General features: G+C 43.1%; 1 protein-coding gene and 1 non-coding gene across 2 annotated transcripts; both read left to right on the forward strand.

Moving 5' to 3' along the window:
* Positions 1 to 7764: 7764 nt before the first annotated feature.
* Positions 7765 to 22123, forward strand: TOMM20 (translocase of outer mitochondrial membrane 20). Its single transcript, XM_054023631.1, has 5 exons — positions 7765 to 8019; positions 17450 to 17496; positions 18323 to 18404; positions 19674 to 19816; positions 21717 to 22123. Exons 1-5 carry the CDS (start codon positions 7896 to 7898, stop codon positions 21759 to 21761), a joined length of 441 nt encoding a protein of 146 aa, XP_053879606.1. The 5' UTR covers positions 7765 to 7895; the 3' UTR covers positions 21762 to 22123.
* On the forward strand, positions 9078 to 9215 carry LOC128835199 (small nucleolar RNA SNORA14). The gene has a single exon (XR_008444616.1). It is a non-coding gene; the product is annotated as a small nucleolar RNA SNORA14 (small nucleolar RNA).
* Positions 22124 to 24591: the final 2468 nt, after the last annotated feature.

Here is a 24591-nt window from a genome sequence, read left to right on the forward strand (position 1 = left end):
TATGAACAGCAGAGTTACAAACTGACCGGTCAACTACACACCTCATTTGGAACCAGAACTACACAATCAGGCAGCAGCAGAGACAAAGACGAAAAAAAAATCAACCCATATACTGTACAGTACTGTTAAATGTAAACTACTAAAAAAAATAATGTTTAAAGTAAAAATATTTGACAAGGTAAGGAAACCTTGGGCCTGAGCTCCACAGTGTGTCTTGTCTATTTAAAGCAGGGGTGGGCAAACTTTTTGGCTCAAGGGCCACATCTGGTTGGGGAAATTGCATGCAGGGCCATGAATGTAGGGTTGGGGTTGGGGTGCTGGGTGTGGGGTGTACAAGGAGGCTCAGGGCAGGGGGTTGGGGTTCAGGAGGGGGTGTGGTTGGGGGTGCAGGGAGGAGTGCAGCAGGGAGCTCAAGCAGGGTGTTGAGGTGCAGGAAGGGTGTGGGATGTATGAGGGGGCTCAGGGCAGGGGTGTGGGAGGAGGCTCAGGGCAGAGGTTTGGGGTTTGGCAGGGGGTGTGTAGTACGGGCTCCAGCCTGGCGCCGCTTACCTTGAGCGGCTCTGGGGTGGCAGCAGGGCTAAGGCAGGCCTCCTGATTGCCCTGGCCCCATGCTGCTCCAGGAAGTGGCTAGCACCATGTCCCTGCAGCCCTGGGGGTGGGAGGAAGAGGGCTCTACGCATTGCCCTCACCTGCAGGTACCTTCCCCCGAAGCTCCTGTTGGCTGCGGTTCCCCGTTCCTGGCCAATGGGAGCTGTGGGGGACGGTGCCTGCAGGTGAGGGCAGCACGCAGAGCCCTCTGCCTCCCCCAGGGGCCGTAGGGACGTCGTGCTGGCCGCCTCTGGGAGCGGCACGGGGTCAGCGCAGGCAGGGGGCGTGCCTTAGTCCCGCGGCGCCACAAGGGTGGCAATCCCTCAGGCTAGATCCAAAGCCTTGACGGGCTGGGTCCAGCCCACGGGCTGTAGTTTGCCCTCCCCTCATTTAGATAGTCCCTGCCCTGAAGGGTTTACAGCAGTGGTGGGCAACCTGCAGCCCATCAGGGTAATCCGCTGGCGGGCTGTGAGACAGTTTGTTTACATTGACCATCCGCAGGTTAACCCTAACCCAGCCTCCCCTCAGTCCCTGGAAAAATCATGGAGCAGGTCCTCAAGGAATCAATTTTGAAGCAGTTGGAGGAGAGGAAGGTGATCAGGAACAGTCAACATGGATTCACCAAGGGCAAGTCATGCCTGACCCATCTGATTGCCGTCTACGATGAGATAACTCACTCTGTGGGTATGGGGAAAGCGGTGGACACGATATACCGTGATTTTAGCAAAGCTTTTGATATGGTCTCCTACAGTATTCTTGCCAAGAAGTTAAAGTATGGATTGGATGAATGGACTGCAAGGTGGATAGAAAGCTGGGTAGATTATGGGGTGATCAGCAGTTCAATGTCTTAGATGGTAGCCGCTATCAAGCAAGTCAGTCCTGGGGCCAGTTTTGTTCAACATCTTCATTAATGATCTGGATGATGGGATGGATTGCACCCTCAGCAAGTTTGCGGATGACAGTAAGCTGGGGGGAGAGGTAGATACACTGGAGGGTAGGGATAGGGTCCAGAGTGACCTAGATAAACTGGAGGTTTGGGCCAAAAGAAGTCTGATGAGGTTCAACAAGGACAAGTGCAGAGTCCTGCACTTAGTACAGAAGAATCCCATGCACTGCCACAGGCTGGGACCGACTGGCTAAGTGGCAGTTCTGCAGAAAAGGACCTGGGGATTACAGTGGACGAGAAGCTGAATATGAGTCAACAGTGTGCCCTTGTTGCCAAGAAGGCTAACGGTATATTGGGCTGCATTAGTAGGAGCATTGCCAGCAGATCGAGGGAAGTGATTATTCCCCTGTATTCAGCATTGGTGAGGCCACATCTGGAGTATTGTGTCCGGTTTTGGAGCCCCCACTACAGAAAGGATGTGAACAAATTGGAGAAAGTCCAGCGGAGGGCAGTGAAAATGATGAGGGGACTGGCCACATGACTTAGGAGAGGCTGAGGGAACTGAGCTCATTTACACTGCAGAAGAGACGAGTGATGGGGGATTTGATAGCCTTCAACTATCTGAAGGGAGGTTCCAAAGAGGATGGTCCTAGGTTGTTCTCAGTGGTGGCAGATGACAGAACAAGGAGCAATGGTCTCAAGTTGCAGTGGGGGAGGTCTAGGTTGAATATCAGGAAAAACTATTTCACTAGGAGGGTGGTAAAGCACTGGAATGGGTTACCTAGGGAGGTGGTGGAATCTCCATCCTTAGAGGTTTTTAGGCCCGGCTCAACAAAACCCTGGCTGGGATTATTTAATTGGGGTTGGTCCTGCTTTGAGCAGGGGGTTGGACTAGATGACCTCCTGAGGTCTCTTCCAACCTTAATCTTCTATGATTCTATGAACCTCAGGCTTTTCACTTTCATATTAGATAAAATCTTTTCTGATGAGTTACCTATTGCCACAGCATATCACTTACCTACACGAGGCATCCACCATTTACAGCCAGCGTACTGCTTCAAGACTGTCATCCAAGTTTTGGATTAAAAAACCCTCTACTTTTTTTTCTCTCTTTCAGTTCACAGTGGGGAAATTCTCTCCTTATTTGATGTCCTGGAGCCAGGGTGTTCTTTTCAGTTCCCAATTGTTTCAGTGTCTTTCCATTAACTCTAATCATCCATCATTCTCCTTTCCTGGGCTGGACAATGGAGTTACTTGAAGACAATTTTGTGTAAACAACTGTTTTGGGAGGTGCCCTCCCCATCCACCCCCCTCATCTGACTGCTCACTGCCCTGCTGTTGGATGGAGCTGAAGTTTATAAGCACAGTTTTCAATATACACAAATACACTAATTCATAACCAAGGTCTGTATACATATCTCATAGTGACTATCGAGTTCAGAACATTATAAGCTTTCATAACAGACCTTAATATATTTTTATAATGCAATGACATAGTATACAATTGGTTTAATTACTTCTTTTGGGAGGTTAAACCTTCTGTTCTTCAGTCTGGACTCTGATTGTCACAGTAACCGCTTTTTACAACTCAGCATCTGTAATAGTGGAAGTGCTGTATCAGAAATGAATTATAATTGAGAGAGATCAGAATTTTTTTTTTCAGTTTGTTTAGTTTGTGCATTTGGCAGAGAGTTGTATAGTCCGTTTTCAGTTTTCTCCTGTAAAATCAGTTTCTTTTGTTTTTGTGGTCTTTCACAGAGCAAATGGGGAGAGGAAACATTTAGAAAAACTAGGAAAGTGAATATTTTAAAATCACAGAAAGTGGGTATGTGGGTTTAGAAGTGTTCAGTATTGGCCGGCCCACTCCTCTTGGTAACATTTCTATTGACTTCAATGGCAGCAATTTTGTCAATTCAGTGCTTTTGAAATCCAACCCATAGTACAGTAGAATCTCAGAGTTACGAACACCTTGGGAATGGAGGTTGTTTATAAGTCTGAAATGTTCGTAACTCTGAACAAAACATTATGGTGGTTCTTTCAAAAGTTTACAGCAGAACATTGACTTAATACAGCTTTGAAATTTTACTATGCAGAATAAAAATGCTGCTTTCCCTTATTTTTTTTAGTAGTTTACATTTAAATCAGTACTGTAGTGTATTTACTTTTTCTTTTTTGGTCTCTGCTGTACCCTGATTGCATATTTCTAGTTCCCAAAGAGGTGTGTGGTTGACTGGTCAGTTTGTAACGCTGGTGTTTGTAACTCAGAGGTTCTGCTGTATCTGAAACTACTTTTTAATGCACATGTGAAGGGGATAGGGTGACCAGATGTCCCGATTTTATAGGGACAGTCCCGAATTTTGGGTCTTTTTCTTATATAGGCTCCTATTACCCCCCACCCCCTGTCCCGATTTTTCACACTTGCTGTCTGGTCACCCTAGAAGGGGACTATATTTCAAGTTGACAATGTTCCTTTAACTTGCAGCAAGTGTGTTCTGTACTTATATATCAGACTAAAGAGGGGTGTTGGAGAAAACACATACATGGGATCTTTATACAGCAGTGTACTACCAGTTGAGTCATATTTTGCTTATGGAAAGTATATCATTTTGGTCTTGTCTTTACATACGTCTAAGGCCATGTCTACACCACTTATGTCAGCCAAATTTATGTTGCTCTAGGGTTTGAAAAAAACACCCCCGAGTGACAGAAGTTTCGGACACATAAGTGGTTGTGTGCACAGTGCTATGGTGGCAGGAGACACTCTTCCACCAACATAGCTACTGCCACTTGTTGAGCTGGTTTTATTACGTCAACGGGAGAGCTCTCTCCCATCGGCATAACGCGGCTACAAAAGTGATCTTACAGTGGCACAGCTGTGCCACTCTAAGCTTGTAGATGTAGACATAGCTTAAATGTTCTCTCTGTTATAGGCATGCCATGTAAAATCATGTGAGATGCTGAGAGCCAGGGCTGGTGCAAGGATATTTTGTGCCCTAGGCGAAACTTCCACCTTGCGTGCTTCCCCCTCCCCCCCCCCGACCATCGCTTATTATAAACTTTCAAAAATGAATACTGCATAATGTGGCATTGTTCGTTAGAATTAATGCACATTCGGCTTGAAAATTTATGAATTTCATTATTTAGTCTACATATTTAATGAAAATATACACCCCTCAATCCACAGCAGATTTCCCATCAATAACAATACAAGCAATCAGGAGAATGATGAGGAGCAGTTGGCCCAATGCTGGGAGTGGGGACGATATGGCACTAATGTGGTCACTAAACTTCTACCTAGTAAAGTTTCTGGTGTATCTGCTGTCATTCAGTGTGAGAACAAAAATCTTTTGGGTGCTACAGCCTGCCCAGGGTTCAGCTGCACTTAACCTGAGTTACTCGCACACTTGCAGTGGTTGTGCACCATGCAACTGGTCACCCATGTTACATGAAAATCTGGCTCTGAGGGTGTCATAATTAGACTTAACAGTCACTGCCGCATTTTCTAGAGCTGTTGTCCCAGGCTGGCTGCAGACTCAGGCAGACAGAACTGTGTTGGCTAGACGCCCATCACCTTTGGAAGATTTTCCTTGTAGCCATAAGGACTCGAAACAGCTGTGTTTCTTCACTGAAAACTTGCAGGGTGCTGCCCCTGAATTCCAGATTAATACCTTGTGTGGGCAGGTGCAGAGCTCAGAGCTTGAAGGCCTCTGGTCTAATGGTCCGAGCCAGCGCAGAACTAGGAGCCTCGATCTCCTGTGTTCAAAGCAGGATTCCGACAATGACCCCCTGGGTGACCTTGGGCAAGTCATGTCCCTTTTCTCTGTCTCAGTTTCCCAAAAAATGGGGCTCTATTTACCTGCTCTGCAGGGATGGATAGGGATGAAGCCTTGGAAGGTGGCACGTACTGAGGATGGTTACACTTTTGCAGCTCTTTAACCCTGTATCCTCTGGAAGGGCCATGATCCACCCCCGCAGGTCTCCTCTTCCTTTCCCCCACCCTCTAATATTTACACCGGCCCTGCTGAGAACCCTTAATCCCCAGTGCTTTTAGTGTAAATTGAGGGTGCTCATCACTTTGCAAGATTGGCTTCTAAATGACAATGATTCCCTTCTCTTTTTAGCAACTGAATTGTAATGCTGGGTGTAAGACTGCAAAAATTGCCTTGAGTTTTGGTGAGAAAAGGCAGCCATTGTATGACAGGGGCATTGGGGACACAAAAAACCCTGTGGGAAGATTGGGGGGAATATCAAGTAGTCCCTAAAATAGTGGGGAATGGGCAAGTGGCAGAAAGGGAGCTTGTGGTGGCAGAACCAGAATGCAAGGTGCAATAAACTCAAGCTACACAAGCTATGAAGTAAGTGACCCTCTGCTGAAGGTGCAACTACTGCTAAAATGTAGCATGTATCTGATTAGAAACATGCTATTTTTAAAATCAATCAGATGACCGGTCTAAAAGTTGGGGCATGGAAGATCAGGGATTAGGCTTCAACAATAGCTAGTTTGAGACAGATTGTAAACTCAGGGCAGGGACTGACTGACCAACTTGTAAAATGCCTACAACAATGGGGCTTCCTTTTTGATTGTGCCCCAAATGCTAACGTAATAGACATGATTAATAATGTCCTGTGGAAAAAGCTGGCACTGCAGCTCTATCCTGGGAAGACCATGGGTCAAAAAGTAATTCCATCACCCTATCAAGCATTTTCGGATCTTCAGACTTAGCGAGTAGCTTTCATTTTTGTTTTCTAAATGTTATGTGGCTGTTGAAATGCATGTGCAGTAACTACATGCTGGGAGGAATGGGGGTAGAGAGAAATGGCCCATAATGACAGTCTCCACTGCCTACCTGGGAACACCCTCTAAATAGCTGCTAAGTGAGCATATTGGCCTCCTTCTAATCCAACTGTAGAACTCTCCTTTGCTGGGCCTGGGACACTGACAAAAAATGCCAAGCCAGGCCCAGCATGCTATCATCCGCTCAGTGCTTCCTTGCGCTCCTGTCTTGTCAGTATCAGAGGGGTAGCCGTGTTAGTCTGAATCTGTAAAAAGCAACAGAGGGTCCTGTGGCACCTTTGAGACTAACAGAAGTATTGGGAGCATAAGCTTTCGTGGGTAAGAACCTCACTTCTTCAGATGCAAGTAATGTTATATATGCCATCATATGCCAGCAATGCCCCTCTGCTATGTACATTGGCCAAACTGGACAGTCACTACGCAAGAGGATAAATGGACACAAGTCAGATATCAGGAATGGCAATATACAAAAACCTGTAGGAGAACACTTCAACCTCCCTGGCCACACAATAGCAGATGTAAAGGTAGCCATCTTACAGCAAAAAAACTTCAGGACCAGACTCCAAAGAGAAACTGCTGAGCTCTAGTTCATTTGCAAATTTGACACCATCAGATCAGGATTAAACAAAGACTGTGAATGGCTATCCAACAACAGAAACAGTTTCTCCTCCCTTGGTGTTCACATCTCAACTGCTAGCAGAGCACCTCACCCTCCCTGATTGAGCTAACCTCGTTATCTCCACACTGATATGTACCTGCCTCTGGAGATTTCCATTACTTGCATCTGAAGAAGAGAGGTTCTTACCCACGAAAGCTTATGCTCCCAATACTTGTTAGTCTCAAAGGTGCCACAGGACCCTCCGTTGCTTTTGTCTTGTCAGTATCCACCTTCTGTCTCCTAACTTGCACGGGGAGGACCGGGACTCCCTGAGGCAGGGGCTGTCTCTGCTCTGTGTTTGTGCAGCACCTGGCACACTGTGCTCCAGGCCTGGACCGTGCCGCTCTCCCAGATCTGCAGCAAACTAACACCTGCTGGAGGTGGCCGAGAGCACAGTGGGCTGCTCAGCCCTGCCGGAGCGGGGCATCTAAGCCGGTGGGGGGCGGGGGCGATTACGCAGGGACAGGCGACTCCCGCTCCTCGCTATGAAACGCCCCTTAGCGCAGTGACCGGGGACGGGGAGGCAGGGCTGCAGCCGCCCGGCCCCGCGGGTCACTGGCCGGGCCGCTCTAGGCTGGAGCAGCCGCCTGGGCACGTGCGCGAACAGCTTCCCCCCGCCCCGACCGAACCCAGGCTCCAGCACGCGAGCCTCGCGTCGGTACAAGGACGGGGCCCCATCGTTCGCACATGCGCAGAGGGACGAACGCGGTCGCAGTCTGCGGTCAAGCCCGGCGGTGAAAATTGGAGCGAGCTCCCCACGCATGCGCAGTCAGGGTGTTTCGTTCAGGCACGTAGACAGACAGCTATTCCTGGCGCGGATCGATGACGTTACACCAGGAAGCGAGGGCCTTTTCTCTCTTCGCCCGCTCCAAGGTGGTGGTTGGGTAGCGCGCTGTGCCGCGTGAGGCAGAGCAGAGCCCGGCTTCGGGGGTTGGCGCAGCGGGGCCCTTCCCTCGCTGCCAGGCAGGATGATGGTGGGTAAAACCAGCGCCCTCGCCGCGGGCCTCTGCGGGGCCCTCTTCATCGGCTACTGCATTTACTTCGACCGCAAGAGACGGAGCGACCCCAATTTCAGGAACCGGCTGCGGGAGCGTGAGTGTCCGGGACCCCCGCCCCTTCCCCCGCGAGGCCTCGCGCGCGCGCCCTCCCCACCGGCCCCACCACCTCACCCTGTCCTCGCGCTGGCGAGTCCGCCCCATGTGCGTGCTGGAGTTCCCGCGGGAGGGGGACACGGACACACACGTGGTTTCTCCTGTCGGCTCCTCCCCCGCATGGAGTCTCTGCTCCGCACCCATCCCGCACTGCGGGTCTCCCTCCCTGCCTCTGTCTCCACCCCACGACCCTAGCTGGGCTCTGTTGCATTGCAGCGGGCCCGCTCCGCGGTCTCTTCTCTCCCCCCCCCCCCATGGAAGCTGACCCTCCCCCAGCACGTGCGAGTTGATCGATCTGCCCAGAACGCGTTCTAGGCTGTCTGACGGTCCTGTGCGCAGTAAATTGCTGGAGGGGGTGAGGAGCGGCGTCTTGTTCCAGATTGATTGTCTTTCCTCCATCCACCCCACTTTCCTTGAGACCTCCCTGCGTGGGACCCTGTTTCCTTGGTTACTAGATGTGCACAGCAAAGTAGGCCAAGCAACTCGTAAAATGTAAGGGGTGGGAAATCTTCAGATGCAAAAATGGTGTAGGGGTGTCTCACTCAAGGGAGAGGACCAAAAAGAATAGGCTGGGGCAGTTGCCTTTGCTCATGCTTACTTGTGTGTTCGCCTGAGGTGCACAGTGATTTGTGTGAAGGAGATAGAGAAAAGCATAAAGAATCTCTCCAAGTTTAGCTGGATCTGAATAGTTATTTTTTTATAGCACCAGAGAATCCATTTTAATCTAACTATATTTCTGTGGTTTGCATAAGTTATTTGTTAAGATTCCAATTCAAGGATTTATTTGTCTTTGACATAGCACCTCCTTTTCTTCAAATTTGGCTGAGAATGTGGGAGTGTTTTTAATATTTTCATATTGCATTATCTGGCTGCAGTTTCAATGCATTTGTGAGGTAAGGGGATAAAACCATACAACTTGATTTGAGAAATTGCTAAGAGTTGAGTGAGGAAAGTAGCAACACTCAAGGGCTCTGAGCCTGCACATTTTGCTGTTACTTACTGCATTCTCAAACCCCTCTGGTAGCTTTATTGCCATAGCTTCCAGAATAAGAACGAATGCAAGAAAAAACTGAAGATCTATCCAAAATGTGGAGCTAATTCCCTGTGGCTCTTTGTTATTTCACATCTTCAACAGTAGATCAAATGCTCTAATGTAATTGAGTTATGTTTTTAAAGGAAAGATTGTAGTTTTCTGTAAATTTGAGTTCTGGAAGTTACTTATAAACCATTCCTTAGAGCTGATAACCTTTATGTGCTAGTCGAGAGGCAGAGAATCCCTGTACCAAATCTTGAATATATAGAATTCCTAAGCTGAAGAGAATTTTTTGCCAAAGAGGAGTACATCCATAGCTTGCTATGCTAAAAATAGGTATAATTTACATTCTTCTGTCAAGGTAGTCGTGAGTACTCAACCTAAATCTTGGATTTTAAAATATCCTTAAAGATTTAACACTCTTGTATATGGACTGTAATAATCAATAAGTAGCCCTGACTGGATTGTCATATGTAACTTATAAAACACTAATTTACAGGCAAAAGCATGCTTTTCTTGATTTCATAGGCAAGCTTTCACAGACAACAAGCCAGATAAGCAACATGTATTAAGCTGTATCTATACAATGTATGGGCAGGTAACTTGGTTTCTCTGTGCAAGAACCACCTGTAATATTGCTACAATAGTGCACTTTTGCACCTCTGGCTTTGAAAATTGGGAATAAAAGAAATGAGTACAGTCTAATTTTATAACTTAATGAATTCTTTTTGGGTGTTTAAGTTTACTTCTAAAATGACTTGGTCTATTCCCAAGTATACTTGTACCATGTATAGTCATATTTCTGATATACTGAGATGGTCTATAAATTTATTCATAATGTAAATGCCAGATAGCTATTATACTATTGATGAGAGAGTTTGGGCCTGATTATCCCATCTGCCATCATTTTGGTATTACTAAGGGCAGGTCTACACTGAAAAAGCTGCTCTAGCGCTTCACTGGAGACACTACTAGGCTGAAGGGAGAGCTTCTCCCTCTGCTGTCTACACTGGGGGTTAGGTCAGTATAACTGCATCACTCAGGATTGTGGATTTTTCAGTTATGCCAATGTAAGTTTATAGTGTAGATCTGTCGTTAGTTCCAAACTACCGTTGACTGAAATCTTGAAAACTGGATATTTACTTGATATTATTAAAAATGTAGAGTTTCATGTGGTAGCCTTAGTCTTTTTTTATTTAATCTTAACTTTCTGTGTTGAATGAGCCTTTCACTCCAGGTCCAATAGGAATATTTCTTCCCTTTGATTTATGCTCTTAAGCAACACAGTTGTACATCCATTTATCTGCTATACTATTGCTGCATCCTCAACCCCTGCTCTGATTTGTGGGACCATAGAAATACTGTTTGCATATATTTTTAACCTGGCATAGAAATTATTCATTATTGGATTTGGATTAAAACGCCCACTGTTTTCTGATTTCTATGGGGAAAGTTGACTTTGAAATAAATCCAGTTCTGTACTAATCATGACCTTGTCAGCTATTTTTAAAAAAGTATTTGGCAGAAATTAGGTTGGATGTTGCAAAGTGTCCTTGTAGAAATATTGACTACTAAAAATGCCAGCTGGATGCTCGAGTAATGAAGCTGATAGTGCCTTGACAAGGGTCTCTAATGGAGCTTTCAAGACAAATTTAAACTCATAATAGAGATTGTTTTATTAGATCAGCTGCCTTAGAGTTCCTTGAGATCCTCTAATGAAACTTGTCTACATAAGTGTAAATTATTAATCCTGTGTAAAAAGACTGATATATTCCATTGCATTTGACCTATCTGCAGCTTCAATTTCAATGTCATGTGAAGTGCATCAGAATACAGAACCTCTTCTGGTTCCTTGTGTGTATTTGTTGTTTTTAAAGTACTGCACAGGATCTTTTCAGGGGGAATAAGACAAAACGCCACATTTATTAGTAATACATGTATTCATTAACACTGTATTATATGCATATAATATATTACACTTACACTCTCACACACACACAAACACACTCCGTCTTGTTACCAATTAGTTGCTCACCTTAACTTCACTGGCCAGGTGAGTTAGATGGGGGAGGGGGTGGAGCCGGGCTTCTGCCGATCCGGATCAATGCTCCCATGTTGACAAGATGAGACCCGGGGTCCTCTGCAAGACACCTCACTTTTATAGCAGCTTTCCTCTTATGCAAATCTATACCAGATTTAAACTCTGTGTCTGTGTCCATTGGTCCTTTGTGCTGCTTTCTTTTGAGTGTTGTCCCAATACTGCAAAGAGGGTGTTTCCAAAAAAAGGTGCTTGCTTCTAACCCCCGAGGCCGTCAGTATGTCTGCTTGTCTTTAATGAGCCCACTTGACACGTTTTATTGTCCTTGGCTCTGGCTCCCAGCCCCTCTCCAACAGTTGAGGCTGCCTGGAGGTGCTGCCTTCCATGCCTTGCTCATCCACACCTCATTCATTCAACAGGGCAATTGATTAAGAGTGGGGTGGGGGGGAGAGCTCTTGTTCTACTGCTAGCTATCTTATTCTATCCTTAGGGGCTATAATATTCTACCAAGGGCAATGCAAAGTTTCTAAATGAGGCTTTGATACAAAGTCCCATGAAAACAGAGGTCACACGTGGGTAGACCTACCACAAGGTTATATGAAGAGGCACAATGTAAAGTCATATGAAAATTATCAGAGATTTATCTACATATTGATGTGACTGGCTCTTGACTGTAAGGCCTTATTGATACTGAGGTTTTTCTGAAATTCTCCATTGTGGCTTCCACTGTTTCTCTAGTACCAGGGCAGCTCAACAGGTGCTAGTAACAGAGTGTATTAGTGTAGACAGGTCAGTGGCGTCTTTACCACTGTTGACTAGGCCTGCTCTGAGAACAGTTAGACAAAATAGTGGTCAAAATGCAGTAGCTGGTCTGCATTGGTGCTCCCACCGTGTGGAACTGCACTAGTAGTAGAGAAACAGAAGGAAAATTTCATGACTACTTTGTGTAGACAGTAGACACAATTTAGGCATTAGATCTTAACAATTAATACAATCCAAAGATTAAAAAATATAACCTTTTTAAGTTTCCATGATATTAGAGATTGATGAAATGTATCTGTTTGGAAGCAGTGGATTGTCTATCATATGGATATACATGGCAATTAATAGTCTAATACTGAGTGGTGAGGGGGACAGGGCACCAAGACTATACTGTTATATCTTCTGTTTTCTGGCATGTATTTAGGAAACTATCTGGGAATCAAAGGCCATAGCAAAAATAAATAGGCCAGATTCATGTTCCAAACATTTAAAAAAAAAAAAATGCATTACTGTCCATGGATCCTGAAAGTGACTGACACACTAAACTCTTGTGCAGTGTTTGAAAGTGATAGTCTCTTGATCTTGCTTAGATTAATTTCTATTGGAAGCTGCAGTGTCAGATCTATTCTCTGTTTCAATTACTGAAGTGAGACTCTAATATAGGTATATTTGGTGTTTACTTGACTTCAGTGTTTCTTGTCCCAAGTATTGGTTGGCATAGAAATGTTGTCTGCACTTTCATTTTCAGGGTTACTTCACTAATTTTATGTTGTAAGCATTCGGAACGTTAGTCCCCGAAGCTATATTTTAGGAAATGGTTCTTGGATGCTGTGATGTACCTTGGTACCACCTGCCCTTAGTGTGTGGAAGTCTTGTCGTGTGCCTGCTGTGGATCAGCTCCCCAATTCCACCAGCCTCTGAAAATGCAAACATGCCTTGCTCTCTCTGTACAGATTAGCAATAGGCACATACCAACCTCCAAGCGTCCCTAAAGTGTCCCGACCCTGTTTCCCTGAACACTTTCAGAACTCTCTAAGGCATTGTCTACACTGGAACCTGAATGAAGAAACTTTTGTCATTCAGTGGTGTGAAAAAAAACCACACACACACCCCAGATGACAAAAATTTTGCCGATGAAAAGTGCCGGTGTGAACAGCGCTTTGTCGGCTGGAGAGCACCTGCCGACAAATAGCAACTACACTTCTCACCTTTTAGTAGCACAGCTGTGTCGCTAAAAGGTACGTAGTGTGGATATAGCCTAATTCTCCAAAAGGAATATTACACATCAGCTAACAAGATTCACCGCTCCACTTAACACACAGCACTTAGATATGTTTATAGGGAAAACCAGAATAAATATATTGTCAAAGAAGATATTCAAATAATAGTAAGAATATTGGAAACAAATGGTTACATATGAAACAAAATCATAACATGCTTTCTAGAGCCTAAATTTAATTCACAAGACCATCTGTTTCTTATAGGATAGCTCACCCCAAGTCCTTTTCCCAGTGTTTTCAGCCAGGATGGCTGATTGAAGGAATGCCAGTATGTCTCTGCACCCCCAGATATACCAGACCTTTGATGTTCACTTGAAAATAGTCGTCCCATCCCGTCCCCCGCAATCCCCTGCTGTTACCTCTTCCTGTCAATTTCCTTCTGAAGTCTAAGCTCTTCTTTATGATTTGAGACTGTATGCTGACAGACTTGTATTGTAAGATACATAATGGTCCACCAGGAAGATAAATGTCTAGCCACCTCCTGTCTGTAGAAGTTTTCCTCAAGGTGTATGCTGCCTTTTAATGACCTGTCTTTAACTACAAGAAGATAATTTTTAGCATATATACATTTTTCATACATTGTGATGACTAATGTGACACAGGCTTTCATTAGAGTCCTTACATAAGGTTTTTTTTTTGGGGGGGGGGGGGGGGGTTGGTGAATTCAAGGATCTGTATACTCCAGTGCCCTTTGGCAGTTGGCACCCTGAAGTCCTTGGGTCACAAATGCTGATTACAAAACAACAGTTCTATATGAAAGTATACAATGTTGTGTAGTCATATTGGTCCCAGGATATTGGAGAGACAAGGTGGGTGAGGTAATGTCTTTTATTAGATCAACTTCTGTTGGTGAGAGACAAGCTTTCAGGTCTGGTAAATATACTCAGTCTCACAGCTAAGTGGCCTTGAAAGGTGCCTTGAAATGTTTTGACTAGTTATGCTAAATAATCTATTCTACCTTGTATTTAGCTGTGACTCTGAGTACATTTCCCACACCTGAAGATTAGAAGAGCTCTGTGTAAAGCTTGTCTCTCTTCCGAGCAGAAATCGGTCCAATAAAAGATATTACCTCCCGCTCCTTGTCTCTGTACAAAAGTAGACAGTCAAGATGAGCATTTGGGTTTCTATGTTAACCCAAAGCCCTCCTATAAACCTTAACTTCATATAGTAAAAAATACCATTTTGTTTTTTTAGAATGGATGGAAACTTTCATTTCTATTTAGGTTTGTATGGGAGAGTTCTTAGTTTTTTCCAAGGCCTAATTTTCTAATTACTTTGCTCCTTGCTATCACGCTTGAAGCCGTACTCCTATCTGCTGCTCCAAGAATATTTTAAGCTTGCTGCAGCAAACAGGTGTGGAAGGAATTCACAGATATTCTCTAGAAGCATTTGTTAGGGTTCTCTCTACTTGTTGTAACCAGTGAATTTATGCTGTAGATCTGTAAGCATTCTAGGTTCTAGAAGAAATGATGGCATTAACTTTTGGAACTGATTTGAACAATTCTAGGCCCCAATGGCTTTTTATCCGAGGACTACTTGTGTAGTATAATGTAGAGCAGTAAGTACTGGAAAATATCTCTGCATCCCAAGAATAGGTTCAAAATGTAATCTTATTTTTAAAATGGCATAATCCGACAATAACAACCTAGAATTACCTTTTGCATCTTCTCTATACTCCCTTTTTAAAGACTGTTCTTCTGCAGGCTTAAAATGCATCTCCCCTACTTATGATGAATCATGAAACATCTACATTTTTAAATGTCTGTTCCTGTTCCGACAGGAGATTCTAAAACCAAAGTTTTTTTTCCTTAAGAGCAGATCTCTGAATGCTGAATTTATGAAGTGATTATCCCTGGAAATAGTTATTTTGTAGTAGCTGCTGTACTCATGCTGAATAGACTTCAGCTACTGCATTCAGCATGAATTCTGTATTCTCGTGGAGGGTAGGGACATGTTAAATGTTTTTCTTGATCCTTTTAAATTTGTCTTTTAAAATTGCTTTCCTTGTAAATCAAGTCTCAGGCTAGCACTACTTAAACTTGCATATGCAAATCAAGGAAACTGGGGGTTAACTGAGAGAGAACACTAATTTCTCAAGCATAAATTGTTTTGAGTGGTAGATTTAGAGACAAAATGTTCTTTATAATGCACTGCAGTTTAATATTGCAAATATCTTTTTTTTCATGTATTTCTCCATCTGCAATATGGCATAGTAGTCTAAATGTGTTCTGGAAATGTAGGGATCAGGATAGTATTGCAGGTATCATTTTGATAGAAGTTGAAATTTATAAATGTCTTCCATAAACAATGTTGATTGTACATCTCCAGTTTTTCATACATTAAATTGTCAACTGATGCAGGGGGTTGCAGATGTTTTCATAGTGTGGACCCTCTACTGTTCCAAATATCCTTTTGGCCATTAGAGCAATTGCTTACGTGTATTCTAATGGGCCATATGATCAGCAATTTTTGTCAACCCCTAATTGTTCACTGTCTAGTGATCTAATACACTTATTAAGGCCTGATCTCCACTTGTAAAAACTTTTTTTCAGCATAACTGTTTCAGTTAAGGGTGGGAACACAATGATAGTTATTCCTCTTCCCATAGAGGAATAGCTGTACTAGTATAAAGCACGTTTATATCCCTAACTGCATTGACGACAACAGGAGTTGTGCTATTTTGAACTGTCTATGCCATACTGGTATAGTGGTACAACTTCCTAGTGTAGACAAGCCCTAAATCGACTTCTGTATTCCTATGCTACCTGATGATCCCGTAAATGTCATTTCTTTCCCAACAGTTTTTTATTTGCTCAGACTCTGTTCGCTTTAACATTATTTGGGGAGTTTGTTGTCTTCTGCTCACTTGAGCCTATTTTACCAGGTGCCAACCCTTCTCTCTTACCTATTAGAGAGGGCTTGTGGCTAGTGATGTTTCTCCAGTGGGCTCTCTTCAGCCCATAAGCTACCTGAGATGCAGAATACCCAAAAGGATATTTAACTGGCTGTTCACTGAGGTAACATGACTCAAGGTTAGGTTGGCTTGATTTGAAGACCAAACTCTTCAGCTGCTCATGAAGGCAAAGACATATGTAAAGGAATCCTGAGCACCTAATGTAATAATCCTGTACTACTCATTCTTTGCATGCTTGTCTCTTCTTTGGCCAGGCATGCATGGAGCAGGAGTAACCAACAGTACAGTTTCTGTAGTACATAGTACAGTCAGTGGGAGAAGAACTCATCCTTCCTGAGACTGTATGCCCAGTGCTTTCCTTAATGCAGGGGGGAGGGGCAAACTTTTTGGCCTGAGGGCTGCATCGGGTTTCGTAAATTGTATGGAGGGCCAGTTAGGGGAGGGGGTTGCGGCCCGGCCTCCTCCTGTTCCCTGATGGCCCCTCTGGGACCTCTGCCCCATCCACACACACCCCCGCTCCCTGTCCCCTGACTGCCCCCGCCACCCCATCCAACCCCTCCCCTCATTCCAGATGGCCCCCCTGGAACCCCTGTCCCATCCAGCCATCCTTCTCCCTGTCCCCTGACTGACCCCTGCTGCTCCATCTAACCCCCCCTCCTTCCTGACTGCCCCCCGGGACTCTTGCCCCCATTCAACCCCCTGTTCCTCCCCCGACCACCCCAACCCCTATCTACACCCCGACCACCACCCCAAATTCCCCTGCCCTCTATCCAAACCCCGCTCCCTACCCCCTTACTGTGCTGCCTGGAGCACCGGTGGGTGGCGGCGCTATAGCCGTGCCGCCCGGCTGGAGCTGGGCCACGCAGCACAGAGCACCGGGTCAGGCCGGGCTCTGCAGCTGCTCTGCCCCAGGAGCTCACAGCCCCGCCACCCAGAGCATTGCGCCAGTGGCAGAGCGAGGGAGCTGAGGCTGTGGGGGGAGGGGCCGGGGGCTAGCCAGGACAGTTCTGTGGGTTGTAGTTTGCCCACCTCTGCCTTAATGCCTCTGATTGGGCTAGGGGATGGATGGCCATTAAAACATGATTGTCTCCAAAGAGAGAGAACTGCACAGAATATAATTCATCCTTTGCTAAAGGATTTTTCAGTTGCCACTTGTGTAGTAGGTTCATTGATATTCTGCTGTGGGCCTGGGTTGCGTCCCTCAGCCTTCATCCATAAGTGTTTAGTACATGTAATTATCAGTTCCTTATTCTGAAAATAACTTTGGACCATTCACTGTTTTAAAATAAAAACAGAAGATTATAAAATAATTATAAATTAAACCCATGATATTTTTATCTACAGGAAGGAAGAAACAGAAGCTTGCCAAAGAGAGAGCAGGGCTTTCCAAGGTAATACCGTGTTCATGTCTGTAGTCCTATTTTGAAAAATGTCTTGTTTATACCAAGATTAATTGTAAGTAGGATCTGTTCAAAGGGTGCTGTGTCCTTGCTTCCAATGCTAACAACCCTCTTGCAATATGCACTGGGGTTTTTTGACTTCCATAAATAACCATCTGTGGGGGTTGTGTTCTCTTCTGCGTAACAGATGAGGGGCCAATACTAGGCGGTATTGTGCTCTTCCAGTTCTCTGAGCTCAGTGTGAACTGAGGGTGCTCAGCTCCTCAGAGGATTATCTGTTTAGGAATTTGTAGGGTTTAATGGTTACCAGATCAGTCAGATGAATTCTGAATACCTGAAGTGTTAAGTTTCTAGCCGAAGCTTTGGATTTGATAACATCTTTACTTACTGTTAGTGAGTCCCCTAATGAGCAATGTGGAAAATAGTTTGTCTTGCCCAAAATGAGAAACATTGTTAGACTTACACTCAATGTCTATCTGTTACAAAGCATCTTAGAATTTAAACTCTTTTTAAAAAACAAACAGTAGTTTCCTTTAAATTATTTGAATATAAAAATTTAAAACACCATCGCAGAGAGTGGTAAATGCAATGATGTACTGAAGTCGTTCATGCCTGATCTTTAGAAACATTCATCTAAATCTCGTAACTTAGCAGGCTATTCTATTCTAAGATGCTGCTTTTTAAACCCCCTTTTGCAGTTTTCCTCTACAAATGTGTAGCTATTCAATTTTGTTTTAAGTTGCAGCTCTTTTGTGGTTTATGTATTAATTGATGCTTTTTGAGACCTTGCCAATTTTTTGTTGTTGGTGTATTACAGTTACCTGATTTAAAAGATGCTGAAGCTGTACAAAAGTTCTTCCTTGAAGAGATACAGCTTGGCGAGGAATTACTAGCACAAGGTGATTGTTGCAAAAGTCTCTAAGATGGGAAGCTATAAAAGGAATTCTTCTCCAGTCTGGCAGGGAGAAGAGTGTTGTGGCCTGACATAGAAGCATTAACTAAATGTTTTGCAGAGCTTTAATATGCCATATTTTTAAACTGTGCAAAGATTGTTTTAACAGATGTAGGTCAAAGTGCCATTTTAATATTCTCTTCTATTGTCACCTTTTGTAATTTCTCATGCAGTTCTCTTGACACTTCTCCCATCTCTCCTGCAGCTATGTACAAGTTAAAATTGACTTGCAGTCTTTTCTTTGGGAAGAAATGAAAAATATGGGGAAGAAACACTTTCCCGCACAATATTGAATATTTCAAATAAAGAAGAACAGGAGTACTTGTGGCACCTTAGAGACTAACAAATTTATTAGAGCATAAGCTTTCGTGGACTACAGCCCACTTCTTCGGAGTGTTCCATTCTATATGCATCCGAAGAAGTGGGCTGTAGTCCACGAAAGCTTATGCTCTAATAAATTTGTTAGTCTCTAAGGTGCCACAAGTACTCCTGTTCTTCTTTTTGCGGATACAGACTAACACGGCTGTTACTCTGAAACATTTCAAATAAAAAATCACTAAACTTCTCACCTAATGTAATATAAAAAAATAATCACATAAGAGGCTACCATTTTGATGCATAACAATGGAAGAATCTGCTTCCCTTTAGACACCAGTTTTCAAATTTACTTTTAAAAGTTACATATTTTTCAATTTACATCAGACAAAATTTTACTTTAAAATACAATAATCCTGAAACTGATTTTCATGCTTCCTTGTGGGAAATGTAGCAGTTCAATTCCTCTGTGCATCAATAAATGAAGCTTCCTCTGGGATAGTATCATTAGGATGTGAACCCCCTCTGAGACAAACCCCTTTCACTTAATGGAGGCAGTGAAATGATAGGTATGTCTAAAAACTGTGGTGAAAATTCTTGACAGATTTCTTTCTGTATTTAGTATATATGTAGTTAGACTTAGGAATCACAGTTGGATGATATTTTAGGTTAGCAGAAATTAGTGGAGTTAAACTTTTAAAGAAATTAGCCATCAGAAATGAAAATTTAAGCTTACTTTATCTGACTGGATGAAGACAGGTTTTAGTTAAAAACATTCAACATGGTGGTGAGGGGGTAATATTTGCAGTCTACTTTGTAGATATAGTGAGGTAGCTTAAGTCAAACAATGTAACGTAATGCACTAAAGACAAAATTTGAAGTGAAACCTTATGTCTCATAGGTGACTATGAGAAGGGTGTGGACCACTTGACAAATGCCATTGCTGTGTGTGGACAGCCACAGCAGTTATTACAAGTCCTACAGCAGACTCTTCCACCACCAGTGTTCCAGATGCTTCTGACTAAGCTCCCAACAATTAGCCAGGTATGTAAAACTTTCCCCCACCCCCCATTTTTGGGGATTGGAAATAACCTTGGTGAAGAGTAGTTCCATTATTTGGTCTTTATGGAAGGTGGATATTTTACTGGTTCCACTGGGAAGACAAAAATTCATCATTTGGATGATAAATGTTCCTTTCCATTTACGCTTTCAAAATGAGTATGAGAAAAGTACTGTGTGTTCATAGATTAAAAATTAATTGCAAAGTTGAAATGGAAAAGTTAACTCTGTAGTTACCTACTGAATCCCCTTTTCTTTGTGTGTCAGCAACTCTGAATCTGTAGTATCTGCTCCAGTTCTGATGCCTTTAAGCAAATCATCTCTTACCAGATACCTGTGGGGCGGGGGGTAAAGGTAGAAGGTAAGTGGTGGGTGCTTTTATTGTGATGTGGTTTTAAATTATATATTCTAAGTAATATAAAATAGTAATGAGAAAAAAAAAATTCTACACCACATCAAAGTAATGGAAGCCACTAATACTTTTAGTCTTTCTAGGTCATCTCTGCAAGTCCTTGCAGAATTATGCATTCTGGGTGCATCACTCTGGAACTAAAGTTGACAGTTGTCTTTTGAAGACCTGTTTCTAAACATTAAAATGTTTTCTAGAACACTTGCTGGTCATCTTTAATACACATACATCATTAATAATACAGTGCTGAAAATACATCTGAATGTTTTGTCACGTGACATAAGTCCTGCGGTGTCAGAAAAATGGACATATTTGCTTATCGTATTAGGATATCACAGCTCTCTGCAATAGAACATACTTATTTAAATAACTTGCAAGTCAGAACAGTACTGAGTTGTGGACATTGCTCATTGTAAGCTCAGCAAAACTCACACAAATTGTAAATTCTGTATAAATTTTAAACATTGCACTTTGAGTAGCTATGAGTGGTGTCAAATATGCCTACTCTCAACACCTAAAAGAGGAATAAATCTTAATTACCACCATAACCCTTCGTAATCACTGTCCAATCTAGTCAAACTCCCTACAAGTATAGAACCTGGCATTTCAAGTTTAATCCTGAAGAGAATTTTGATTCTACATGTTTAAGCCCTGACAAATAAAGGTTAATAAGGGAAATACTCAGAAATTAAACTCAGTGCATATTTCTATAATATACAGTCTATATGAGCTGAACTACAACATGAACATCAGGCCTGAAGGCCATAAAAGGTGTCATGATCAAGAATTTTAACACCTTTGTTTTTCAGTTTATATAACTGAAAACAAACTGTCCCCTCTTAAACTTAGAAGGTGATTGGTATATGAACTGAACTTCTTGTATCTTGTATGGTTAAATAGCTAAAACTCCTTGTAGCTCTAGTTTCAAAATATCCTTCTTGGATTGAGAACCATGTGTGTTCTTTTGGATAATGTGTTAAGAACAGAGTCCTGTCTACCCTAGGTGGACGCTAAAAATCACATGGCGCTCCTTTGGAAGAATAAGGGTTTGGTTGTGTATTCTTGATGACTAGCTCTCCTTCTCCTAGCGTTGGGCCATGTTGTACGTGTTAGTTGGTTGCCACCTTCCAGCCCATGCGTGACTGCATTTCAGTGCTGTGTGTATGTAATTCCTAAAGCAGTTGGGGATGAAAGATGGCATAAACATGGGAAATATAGACTGTCTCAATGATCAGGAACAGCAGTCACTGTTTCATTAGAGAACAATGACAGTACACACAAGTGATTACTGCATCACTAATAAGAGATGCGATTTATATGACATTGACTTTGTCAAATATTGCCAATACTTTGATTTTCCAGTTATAATCTACAAAAAAACTCTGTATGCCAAACTTTTTATTGTTTATGTATGTTCAATCATCAATTTCTTAGTGACAGTTTTATAATTATTAAGTGTTTGGGTTTTTTTTACAGAGAATTGTAAATGCACAATGCTTGGCTGAAGATGACGTGGAATGAGAAATCGCACCACAATGGCGGAAAATAAGTGTTTTCTTAGCCCAGAAGATGAGCATCAGTGATGGGATAAAAGGGGCGAATATGGTAGTTAAGAACTATGTACCACACTGAAATCTACCAGAGTTAATTTTAACTTTGTGTAGGTGGGTTTGGCTGGATTTTATTTATTATCCTAGTGAAAAGTGTATTTTGATAAAAAAAAATCATTTTATAAATACACTGAGTTATGAAAGTATCACTGTTCATTTAATACTAATATGCAGTTGTAATGTTGTACATATAAAGACATAAAGCTACTACATATTAAATACCCAATGCTCATTTTTGAAAATCAAAGTTAAGGCAATAAAGATTTATCTGTGCTTGTGTGTTGATGTGGTACTACTTTAGATTTTGAAACAGTTTACTGGGGTTTCAGAATGTCATCTAAAAAACTGCTTTTAACTTTTAACCTTAAAAATTGGCCAAGGAGAGAACGTGTTTTAAGTGTTCTGGCAGGTCTTCAAAAAGGCAGCCAGGCTTGTAATAATCACATGGAAAAGAGGGGTGATAGCAAAAAGAGAAAATAAGGGATGGATACATAGTGATGAATTCCCCTAACTGCCAGGAAGCCATATCTGCATAGATGCAAATACAGTGCAAAGCTGTCACACTTGAAAATCCGGTTAACTGCGGGAATGACAGTTTGAAGTGGAGTCATGAACAGGCTGTAAGGACATAAGAATTTTTAGAAGTTGGAACCCATTGTGCTGGGAAGGAGGACAACAATTTAGTCAGTTGTATGGCTTTGAAGACTAATATAGTCTTTAACACTTCTTGGAAACCAGACTAATTCTGTTGTTGGTGCAAGTAACAAAACATGAATAGGCAAGATAATGATGTCCATAGGCTCAAATAGCTAAAGATGAGTACATCTATAAAGAGTTTGAATGACATTCGGTACAGGGGAAGCAATCACACAGTAGGGTTTAAATGGATTATTTTGTTTTTCTTTTGTTATTTGTGAAAAGGAAACTGACATACCAGAGCACAATCCAGACCAGTGAGGGGCTATGTCACCTGTGCCTGGCATCTAAGTGCCTTACAATGCTTTGCTTTCATAGCTCCCAGCTGGGCCGCTCACAAACAACCTTCCAGCATGCAAACCACACCCACACACGTGTCTGTGGCAGGTCTACATGGGGGAGGGGGATCGACCTAAGATATGCAACTTCAGCTACGCGAATAGTGTAGCTGAAGTCGATGTATCTTAGGTCAATTTACCTGGCCGTGAGGACAGCGGCGAGTCGACCGCTGCCGCTCCCCCGTCGACTCCGCTTCCGCCTCTTGCTGCGATGGAGTTCCGGAGTCGACGGCAGAGCGATCAGGGATCAATCACTACCTGCCGATCCAGCGGGTAGTGTAGACGTACTCTGTGTGTAACTGCAGCCTGCCAGCTGCACCCTGATTCTCACCCACCTTGGTCATGTTGCAGATATAACACATTCCCAGTTGCAGATCTTTCCCCAGAAATGTATGTCCTGTACTGTCCAGCCCTCTTCTCGACAGTACAAATACATTAAGTCCCTTCTTCCCTTGAGGAAATAATATACCAGCTTATTACCTTAAATAGTTATCCAGACTCTTCAACTTAACCACACTGGATTAGATAGAGTATTACAAAGAAATTTTTAAGTGAGTACATGTGACCATTTCTGTCTTTTATGCCTCAAGAGAAAAAGATAAAACGCTTACTAGTATCTGCTTAAACTATCTTAGCTGCAAAGCAAACTTTCTCACCACCTGCTCCAGCAGATTACTGACCAAGCTTTCAGGTCAGGAACCCTTTCCCCCCCACAGTCCGACGGCTGGTTTTTTGTTGTTACTGTTTTAGGTGCAATACCAGAGACAGATAGGGGAGAGACAAGGGGTGTCTGCCACTTCTTTTTATAGTCCTCTCCCCCTTTGGGAAGCTTTTCCAGCTGGGAGCAAGGTGATAGGTAGTCTCATAAAGAAAGGAAACTACATACTGTTTCTTTGCTAAGATGGGGATTTTTTTCCCTGTCCCTTTCCTTGCTAAAGAATGGCCACTTAGCAGGTAATGGTCCATCAGCCTTGTTGCCAGGAATATGTATCACATATACAAATATAGCAGAGTTGTCCTTTGCAGGGCTTTCCACTTCGGGTTTCATTTCTCTCCAGCCCAAACTACCAGCTGTCTGAAGAGTGATATGTTTGATTTGTGGGACTTTGAGCATCCTGCTGTCCTAACCAGGGTGTAAGGTACTTGATGGGGATGGCTCATTTCAACAAAAAATAGCCTTTTATAAAGAAGCAAGTAGTTTTTGGAGATGTGTTTGTAGGAGTGAGCTAATGCAATGGCAGGGCTGGTTGCTTTGAGTAATCAATCCCTTTGTGAAATGTGCACAATGTAATACACAGGATACTTTGAACTTACATAGTGTTTCAGCCAGAGATCTCAAGACCTTTACAAAAGTGGGTAAACTGAAGCGCTGACAGGTTAAGTGACTTCCCCAAGATTACTCAGTAAGCCAGTTGCCACAGCTGGAAATAGCAATAGGTCTGAAACCTAGTCATCTGCTTTAGCCAGTAGCCTTGCCATTCTGCAGTAGTTTCCCCTTAAATTCACAGTATCCCTTTTCCCAATAAAGTTTGCTAATCTTGTTATTGTTCAAACAGTAGATACCACATGTAATTGTTTCTATGTAAAATGGGGGGCAAAACCTCTTGAATAGGAAGACTGATGTAGCTTGCTCTCCATTTATCCTTACTTTTGACTTGCTCAATTATTGTAGGGTAAAAATATTCTACTGGATAAAATTCAGTCTCC

Source organism: Malaclemys terrapin, chromosome 3 (assembly GCF_027887155.1).
Source record: "Malaclemys terrapin pileata isolate rMalTer1 chromosome 3, rMalTer1.hap1, whole genome shotgun sequence".
Taxonomy (NCBI): Eukaryota; Metazoa; Chordata; order Testudines; family Emydidae; genus Malaclemys; species Malaclemys terrapin.